Source organism: Castor canadensis, chromosome 16 (assembly GCF_047511655.1).
Source record: "Castor canadensis chromosome 16, mCasCan1.hap1v2, whole genome shotgun sequence".
Taxonomy (NCBI): Eukaryota; Metazoa; Chordata; class Mammalia; order Rodentia; family Castoridae; genus Castor; species Castor canadensis.
The window spans coordinates 22,556,606-22,566,752 of NC_133401.1; the positions used below are offsets into that span (position 1 = coordinate 22,556,606).

Here is a 10,147-nt window from a genome sequence, read left to right on the forward strand (position 1 = left end):
CTTCACCCCAATCAAATTGGGAAAAAAGGAGACCTTAGGAGTTTGGCTGACCATAAAGTGAGGACAAGACCAGAGGCAGTGTTCTCTGCCTGGGGCTGGGTGGGAGAAGGGGGGAGGGTAAGTCTAGGAGGACCCTGCAGGAAAGGGGGAGCACATTCCTGAGCCACGTCAGCAATCCTGGAGGTGGGAATGAGAACACCAAGTCTCCCCAGGAAGCCTGGGGTCTCCACACCTTCCTGTGCCTGCAGGACAGCAAACTGGAAACACAGCGCCCCCTGGTGGCCAAGCCTTAACACCACCAACGACATAGGCCTTGGTTCTCTGAGCGCCTGGCCTGGTCTGGGCTTTGATGGAGAAGGACGGGGTGTTGATTTTTAGTTTTCAGGAAGGCTGGAGAATTTAAGGCGGAGACCTAACGCCCCTCCTCGCCCATGACAGACACCAGGAGAGGGGGCGGGGCAGTACCCCCAATCTTGGTAGGAGCCCTGGTGGTCATTTCCAGCTGGGTGACCAAGGGCCATTTGCGCATGCAGCGGGCAACAGCCAATGAGGTCGTGGTGGGGATGAAATGGGATGGCGAGGGCCTGCTGTACAGGAAGCACTGGAAAGGAACCAGCCTGATGGTGATCGAGCAACAGGTACCCATCGCGCCTATTGTGTGACTTCATTTACCTCACCGCAGACAAACAGGAAACACGGTGGAGAGGGGCTAGGACATCCACAGTCCGTCGAGGCTCCACAGAGGTGCCCAGGGTCCCCGTCCCGTCCCGTCCCCTCCTCCCTGGTACCCAGCGCCACAGATTCTGGTCCCCTTCCAACCCCACAAGGAAGGCCAGACCAAGGTAGCTCGAGTTTATTCACAGTGACATTTCCAGGCAGCCCCCGCCTGGAGGTCCCCTCTGCACCCCGGAGCCATTAGAAGGCGGGGATGGCCTCGATCCCAGCCCGTCCCCCGCCCCGCGGCGGCCCCTCCTCGTCCAGCCCGCGGCGGCCCTTGCCGATGGCCAGGCGCGGCCGGCCGCGGTTCAGGCCGTCCAGGAGCGCGCAGGCCTGGCAGAGCGCGCGGCTGGCCAGCGCCCCGCAGCGGGAGCAGGCGCCGGGACGCGGGGGCCGCGCGGCCGGAGCCAGCGCCAGGCGCTCGGCCGAGTGCACGAGGTCCAGCACCGCCGACGGCCGCGCCGCCTCCAGGCGCTTGAGCAGGTCGCGCGCGTGGCCGCGGAAGGCCTCGGGCGCGTACACGCACTCCTCCGAGAAGTAGCGCAGGCCGCGGAAGTGCGCGTACAGCACCACCTCCTTCTGCGACGCCAACTGCAGCGGGCGGCAGCGCGGCAGGGCGCCGCCCTCGCCGGGGGACCCCAGGCCCCCGCCCCGCGCCAGCCGCCCCGCGTCGCCCCGCAGGAAGTTCATGAGCACCGTCTCCGCCATGTCGTCAGCGTTGTGACCTAGGGGAGAGATGGCACCGGTGAGGCGGACGCGGAGGGCGCTGCTGGCTGTGCGCCCCCCTCCCCCAACCAGGGGCAGCCAGGACCCAGGGAGAGGCGGGAAGGAGAGGGGTCATGGAGACCCCCAGACCCCCAGGACCCAGACAGAGAAAGGGGGCCATGGTGGGCCACCCCCCGCGGGGGGGTCACGGCGGACAGCCAGAACCCTGAGAGGAAGGAGAAAAAGGGGGCCATGGAGACCCCCATCTACTCTGGGCACCGCAGGCAGCTAAGACCCAGGAGAGGTGGGAAGGAGAGGGGGCCATGGAGACCCCCGGACAGCCAGGACCCAGAGAGAGAAAGGGAGCCATGGAGGACCCCCCCGGGCGGGGCACCGCGAACAGCCAGGACCCAGAGAGAGGAAAAGGGGGCCATGGAGACTTCCCTGTCCTGGGCACCGCAAGCAGCTAAGACCCAGGAGGGGCAGGAAGGAAAAGGGGCCATGGAGACCCCAGACACCCAGCAGCCAGAGAGAAAAAGGAGAAAGAGGGGACCATGGAGACCCCCCCCCCCGCCAGACACCCAGGAACCAGGGAGAGGCGGGAAGGAGAGGGGGTCTTGGAGACACCCGGACACCCAGGACCCAGAGAGAGAGAAAGGAGAGAAAGGGGGCTATGGAGGAACCCCCCCCACCACCTTGGGGCACCACAGACAGGCAGGACCCAGGGAGAGGCGGGAGGGAGAGGGGGCCATGGAGATCTCTGGCCACCCAGGATACATAGAGAGGCAGGGAGGGGCCATGGAGACCCTTCCTCCCCAATGTGGGACAACCAGGTAGAGTTTGGAGGCATTCCTAGCAAGAAACACACACAAGCTCCCCTGCAGCAATTTGCAGGGGTGCCTGCCACACACACACCCCTCCCCCAAGTGCCTACCAGACTCCGGCCAGGTATCCTTTCCTTTCCTATAGAGAGAGAAGTGTTTTATGCTGCAAATGCCTGATGGACCTCATCTCAAACTAATCCCGACTACACCCACATTTCCTGGAGCACCTCCAAAAGGGCTGTGTGGTCTGTAGGCTCTGCTCCAGGCCCTAGCTAGGGGTCCCTGGCCTCATGTTTGGTTACAGGACAAAGGGGAATTAAGGCAGCCTGTTGAATTGGGGTTGCAGGTCAGCTGATTTGGTTATCCAAATCCAGATCCTTAAGTGGAAGAGAGGGGCAGAACAGTCAGGATGGCAGATGTGAGGGCAGAAGCAAGGTCAGGGTGATGTCCACTGAAGACCCCACCTGCCTTTCTGGACCTGAAGATGGTGGAGGGGCCACAAACCAGGGAAGGCAAGGAAGCCATTGTCCCCCAGGGCCTCCTCCAGTAAGAAGACAACCCTGCTGACACCTTGATTTTAGAGCAGGAAGAGACCCTTGCAAGACCTCTAGCCTCTAGAAATACAAGACAGTAAATAATGTGTTGATTTAAGCCATATAATTTGTAAGAGTTTTTGACACAATGTCTCTGGCAACAGATTGTGGTGTGTTTGTGTTATTTTACTTAGAAACAACTGGCAGAAATATTTCCATGATCTAATTGAAGCCAAACCTGTGCATATTCCGTATCTTGTCAAGTTGTACTTGGGTTTACGTGGTTCTCAACCTGGGTGACTTTGGCACATTCAGCAATGTCTAGAGATGCTTTTGGGTGTCATGACTGGGGGTGGACAAGGGTAGCGTGAGGTAGATACTGCTAAGATCCTGCAGTGCACAGAACAGCTCCCAAAAACAATCATCTGTCCCCAAATGTCATTAGTGCTCAACTTGAGAAAGTCCAGTCCAGTGGTGAAACTTATCAAGAAATCTGCTCAGTTTTGTCTGGAGTAATAGTGACTTTCCCAAGAATGGCCAAGGCCTGTGACCTTGACACCAGGTGTCTTTGCTCCTGGAGACTACATCTTGCTCTACGTTTACTGTCGTCTGAGAGTCTTTTGACTTAAACTTGTAAGCCACATTACTCACAGGGTGTTGTAGTTGCCCTACACCTTGTCATTACGAACCCACATAAGAGCCCAGTAACTACAGTAATTACTACAAAACGCCTTTGAAAGCACAGTCTACAAATAAAGGGTAAAAATCAGCTCACAAGTAAGGAATTATTCAGGAACCCTTCATTAGTTTTACAAGCACAATTAATAAGTGATTCTAACAAATTAATTTTAAAGCCCAAGGTGACTTCTTGTTCTTCCACACAAACCACTTTTATGTAAAAAGGATTATTTTTCCTTTTTTCCAGCAGAGAAAGCTAAAGCTCAGAGACATCCCAGGATTTGTCTAAGATTACACAGTAAGGAAGGGGCCAACTGGTGAATGAGGTTCTGTGGACCTTCACCAGAATCCTAACATGGAGGGAGAAGAGACACAGAGATGTCTTCACTTTCATCCTTCCCCTGTTTGCTACAGCTATCATCTCTCACTAGCTGATGGCAGCTATCTCCCTCCTTACTGGTCTCCATGGCTCTGTCCTTGCCCCTTATCCCAGGTTCTTCACCAGGACCAGAGTGAGCCTTTTAAAGGCCATGTCACTTTCACTGGCTTCCCTGATGCCCCAAAGGGCAGGTGTGAACTCACCCACATCTCCAGCCTCCCCTTCCCTGCTCTCTGGGCTCCAGCAGTTTCCTCCGCCTGAACAACGCCCCACCCTTCACCTCTTCACCCTGAGCCTTGGATCTCAAAAGATCACTCCCTCTCTTCTTGTCAGAAGGCCCTCTTTCACACATTGAACTTTCTCCAGTAACATTTATGATTGCTTATAACTTTGCATTTGCAAAAGGAGGGACTTGTTCATGACTGTATTTTCAGTCCTAGCCTTACGTTGATGATTAAAAGTAGAGATAAAATATGTAATATATAAAATGTATATGTATTTTATTTGCAATATAATATTATAGAAAATATTTACATAACTATATTTACTCCTGTATGTAAAATGACATACACAAATAGGTGTACACACATACACACACACACACACACACACTTTATTCCTCTTGATGCATGCAATTGTTCTAACCAGTCCACGACTAAGGTCCCATTAATATTCCTGTTTTAGGGTTAAGAAAATAGAAGTTCAGGGCAGGTGCCAGTGGCTCATGCCTGCAATCCTAGCTACTCTGGAGGCAAAGATCAGGAGGATCGCTGTTCAAACTAGCCGGGCAAAATAGTTCTCAAGCCCTATTTCGAAAAAACTTATCACAAAAAAGGGCTGGTGGAGTGGCTCAAGTGGTAGAGCACCTGACTGGCAACTGAGGCCCTGAGTTCAAACCCCAGGGCTGTCAAAAATAAAATAAGAGGTTAAGAAATGTGCTATGACCACAGTGTGTATCTGGCATTTAGTAGAAACTCAGCAGCTACCTGTTGAAGGAATGGATGAAACACAGAAAAAAAGTTATGGAAGAGAGAGGAGGCCAACAAAGAAAAGTAGTTAAGAGGTAGAGATAGTTTTCAGAGACGCTGATTCTGAAAGGTAGACTATGAGCAATTAAGAAGAGTAAAACCAAAGATCTACTTTCCAGAAACTTCTATATCCCAATTCCTTTCCTAATCTGTGTAGGCCATGATGGCAGACAAGACCCAAGCCTTTGTGGTGCCCCACCTGGTCCCACCCTGTTCTGAAAGTTCCCACCTTTGAGGAGCACGAGCCCCAGTTGGCGCATGCACAAATCCATATCCATACTAGGCTCCTCCCCTTGGGTGAGGCGCAGGGTCGCATTTCTGCCCCTTGAACATGCGCACTAGTTCCCTTTCGAGCCGCCCCCTTCCTGCGCATGGTCCTTCTGGCCACGCCCCCTGCGCCCACCTGTCACGATGTGCGTGGCTCCCACGAGGCGCGCCCCTTCCTCTAGCGCACGGCGCCGCAGCACCCCGCAGAAGGTGCAGCAGGAGCGGCTGCGGCCGGAGCCGGCCGTGCTGCGGGCCACGGCGTCCATCGTCCAGCCCCCGAAGAGGTCTGCGTAGGCCACTACGGTGAGCGGCAGCTCCCAGCGCTCCGCCTGACACCGTACGGCCGCCAGTGCCGCATCCCGGTAGCCGCCGATGCCCTCGTCCACCGCCACGAGCTGCAGCGAGATGTCCAGGCGCGGTGCGAGCGTGCGCAGCACGTGCGCCAGCACGGTGGAGTCCTTGCCTCCCGAAGCGCCCACGGCCACCACGGCGCCGGGCGGCAGCAGGCGGCCCGCGAGCACCGTGTGCAGCACCTCAGTCTCGAAGGCGGCGCAGAAGCAGGAGCCGCACAGCGCCTGCCCCGAGCGCGGGCGGCGGAGGGCGGCGCGCGCCGCGTGGCAGGAGGCGCACGTCGGGGCAGGCATCGTCGGGTCACGGCGGGGGAGGGCGGGTGGGGTCGGCTTGTCCTGGACGGGGAGAGAGAAGCGGGTTACACGGAAAGTCGGGACTTAATGGGGAGGCTGCCTGGGTAGCATCAGTGCTGGAATGGACCCGGCGCAAGGGTGTGCACGGGAAGAGTAGCTTCTCCCTGAGCCGGGGACCCGAGGGTTAGACATAGCTTCTGTGTAAAGGGGGCGCTGCCTTCAGGATGATTGCGCTCATCATGCACCCCAAAAAGAGGGGAGAAAGGAGTTGATTTCAGGGGGAAAGAGAGAAAGACACGACCAGGTTATACTCAGAATTAGGATGTGTCTGCTCCAGAGGTGCCTTTAAAGGTCTATTGCACAGCCTCTAGGCAGGCCACCTGTTACAGTCCTGATCAGGGGGATAATGTGGATATCATTGACCTCGGCCTTCAGGGTTATTCTGAGAACTCGCCTTACACCGGGAGGAACCATCAGCGACTCTCAGAGTGAGGCTGGAGGACTGCAGCAGTGGTCAGGGGAGGGACACTTTCCAGAAATGCGTTCTATTTCCTTTGAAAGGCAAGTGATCACCCCCTTTGTAGAGAGAGACAGAGGCAGCCTGGATTGCACTTGTACGGAGCAGTACATCCAGCTGGGGTTGCATCTGTCTTAAGTGCACAACTTTTAGTGGCCCAGCCCAGAGCTGACTTCTTTCTGTTCTCCCATTTCCTGCCTCATCCCTGTTCATCCAGCGAAAACTCCAGCCTTCCAGTCACACCCTCTTTGGTCCCGTTTGCTTGGTACTGTCTCAGCAGGCTCAGTCTTCCCAGTCCTCCCTCCCCAAGCTACTGTCATCTCTAGCTTGGCCACTGCAGTAGCGTCTTACCATTGGGAGCAGGCCACGCTGCATCTAGAGTTTACTGCAATGTTCAAGATTATTTTGTGACCGTGTATTTCTTGTCGGCAACCTCCACGAGGGCAGGGACCACTCGCAAGTGTAATAGGCATCTCAAACCCCCCATTCCTCTAACCAAAGGGAGCTTCTAGTAAAAGGCAGTTTCTCCCAGTTGCCCAGACCTGAAGCTTGGGGTCCAGGACCATTGTGTGGGTGACTGCAAACTGCAAGATCAAATCCTGATCTTTTCTCCAAATGCCTTGCTGGAGCATCCTTAGATCTCAAACTCAGATCTCTCAACAGAACCTACGAAGTCCTGCTTGTAGCTTCCAAACAGATCCAGAAGCCAAACACCTCTCACCATCCCCATGGCAGGCACAACTATAGTCTGCACCATTTTACCTGGACTATTGAAGACGACCTGCTCTTCTGTAACTGCCTGAGGGATCCTCAAAGTCCCAGTATCTTCTCAAAGTCTTCTACTGATCTCATCTCTTATTTTTTAAATAAAATTTTTTGATTAAATATTATTATTGATTGAGATGGGATCTTGCTATGTAACCTGGGCGGGCCTCATGATCTTCCTGCCTCTGGGATTACAGGTTTGTACCACCACGCCCACATTAGTAAATGCTCGTAGCCTGTGATACCCTATGCAAAGCACAAGAAATGTCTCCCTCTGGCCAAGGTACTCTTCCCAGTCACAGCCCAGCAAGCCCCCTCAGGACTCCCCTGTGTCACAATTGAGCAATGCCCCTTGAAATCTTTTCTCCCCCAGCTTTTGGCTCAAAAGCGGACGGCCTGACAAAAGGCGAGCCGGACCATATTGCCCAAAGTGGGGATCCTAGCTAGAAGGCATCTGGTACACAAGCGTTGGGAATCACAGAGGCGAGTGTCACCAAACCCGATTCAGAGAGACCCTCAACCCTTTCATAGCACCACGGCACAGAGCCGAGTCCCGTGAGCTGGACCACTGCTGGAAGAACACTCACCTGGACAGAACGCGCCTACCACGCGGAAGCTCGACACGGAAGTAGCTTCGAGACTACGACTCCCATAAAGCCCCGGGGCAGTTGTGCCTATGACTCCCAGAGTGCAACACCTCTGCTGGCACGCTTGTGGCTTGGGGGAACTGCTTGGCCTATAATTTCCAGCAATCCTTGCGGTCCCAGCTCTCACTTTGCTACTACTCCCAAAATGCACTGCTCTGCTTCCCTTCTGCGCCTGCGCAAGAGAGCGGCGTGTCCTGGAGCTGAGTTGTCGTTGCTGTGGCAACAGGCTGTCACTGAGGGGAGGGGAGGTGCTTGAAATCGAAGGAAGTGGGTTCATCCTAATTTCCTGCTTTTGTGGGATTTTTATAAGCTCTGAAAGGAATTACAGGGAATATTATTTCTACTTTTTAATGTTCGGGTTGTGGATGGGAATTGAAGATGGGAGTGTTGGGCTAGTCGCGGGTGTAAAAAAAAAAAAAAAAAAAAGAGGAAGCGATGGCGCATGCGCAGGGCGGAGATCCCGCTGACGGGCTGGGAGTGGATCTCTGCAGTGTGGGGTAGTGGTGCGCCTGCGCAGTAGAGGTGGGCAAGGGCTATGGGTACTGGCCGAGGGTTTCACAGCCCCCAGACAGACCCTCACGTGTCAGCAGGTGTTTTAGGGGGAGAAAGGGGGAGATTTCTGCTCGTGTTCCTGGCTCTAGATAGTGGGTACAATTGAGGCCCAGTGCGCAGACACCGGGCAGTGACTCGAGTACTCCCTGCTAGAGGTAGGGGTCGAGGATGGAGGACAGGTGAGAGAGATCCTGATGGGATCCAGAGACCTAGACACCCCGACTTCCAAGACAGCGATCCAAAGGCATCTCTGGTGTCCCTCTAATGTCCCTCAATTCACAATGTTCCCAGTGTTCTCTTTTCTTCTCAAGACCCCACGTCCCATCAGGGTAAAATCAGACCTCCTCAGGTTGCATTGGAGGCTCCCTGCCCGCCTTTCCAGCCTCCAATCCCTTGCACTTTGCAGGGTCATTTAGCTACCGTCCTCAGTGATTAACTGCTGGTAGAGCAGATGATGGCCTGGCTCAGGGTCTCTTGTCTCACTGTAGCCCTGGAGTATGTAGAATTATCACTCATCTCTGAGGGCTGCTTCCTGCACCTGGTCCCTGTCATGACATCGCTTCCTCCTCACTCCAAGGCTAGGAACTGCCCTAGATGGAATTGTGTCTGGTAGGGAGTTCATTCACTGAGCTCAGCACCACCTGACACAGAGAAAAGAGATTTGGGCAGTATTGGAGTTTGAACTCAGGGTCTTGTACTTGCTAGGCAAGTACTGCTCTCCAACTTAAGCCACGCGTCCAGCCCTTAGAAAAGGGATTTTGTTTTGTTTTCAGTTTTCTTGAGACAGGGTCTCACTGTGTAGCCCAGGCTGGTCTTGAACTTGAGATCCTCCTGTCTGCACCTCCTGAGTGCTGGGATTACAGGTGTGTATCACCATGCCTGGTGAGAAAAGGGATTTTTCTCCCACTGCAATATACTTATGTAGTCCCAAGTTTCAGCCTAGGTCCTGCTCTCTTCCAACTATCTTCTGGTCTGCTTTTGAATATTTCTACTGGATAGTAGGTCCACTTTTGTTTGCTGATTTTTTGCCTGAACTGGCCTTGAACTGTGATCCTCCTGCTTGCTGCCTCCAGAATAACTGGGATTATAGGCTTGAGCCACTGGTGCTGGGCCTTTGCATTTGTACATTTTCGTTACCTTGTTATGTCTAGAAGTCTTCCACCATTTTTTCTCTAACTACATTAAATTTTTTTAGTGAAAGAGAATGAGCAGTAGTCTCACATGAATATTTATTTTAATATCTTTTAAATGTCTCTCTCATGGTCTTAACCTCAATTTCTATGGTTATCCTAGTTCAGGCTACATTCTCACTCCCCCTGAATTCTTACACCTGTCCCCTCCGGACCCTTCAGACTGATTTTCTCTTCATGATCAGATCCCTTATGAGGGCTTCATCCTCATTTTCTGTCACCTCCAAAAGCCTGCTCTCCAACCAGGAACAAATCACTGTTGTTTATTCCTAATTGTGAACCCCAGTGCTCCCCACCTCTTAATATTCATTTCATAATACAAATTTCCAGTTGCTACAACAAAATACGCAAGGCTGGATATTTTTTAAATGGCTTTATTTAGATCATAGTTTTGGGGTATGAAAGCACAAGATTGAGCATCTGTTTGACTTTTGGCGAGGAGCCCTCTTGGCTTGGTTACAACATGGTGGAGAATTGAAAAGGGGAGATGGCTACATGCAGAAGAGGTTAGGAGCATGGGGTGTGGTCTCTATATAACAATTCACTCTGTGAGACCTAACTGGGGTACCACAAGAACTACATTAATCTCTTCTCAGGGCAACACCTCTATTGATCTAATCACCTTCTACTAGGTCCCAACTTCTTAGAGGTGCCTCCACCTCTCCATTGTCACACTGAGGACCAAGCTTCTAGCACATGGA

The 10,147-nt window shown here is 53.4% G+C and overlaps 1 protein-coding gene across 1 annotated transcript; it reads right to left on the reverse strand.

Moving 5' to 3' along the window:
• Positions 1 to 838: 838 nt before the first annotated feature.
• On the reverse strand, positions 839 to 7,831 carry Ctu1 (cytosolic thiouridylase subunit 1). Its single transcript, XM_020159933.2, has 2 exons — positions 5,268 to 7,831; positions 839 to 1,442 (listed from the first exon to the last, which is right to left on the reverse strand). Exons 1-2 carry the CDS (start codon positions 5,773 to 5,775, stop codon positions 916 to 918), a joined length of 1,035 nt encoding a protein of 344 aa, XP_020015522.2. The 5' UTR covers positions 5,776 to 7,831; the 3' UTR covers positions 839 to 915.
• Between the last annotated feature and the right edge of the window lie 2,316 nt (positions 7,832 to 10,147).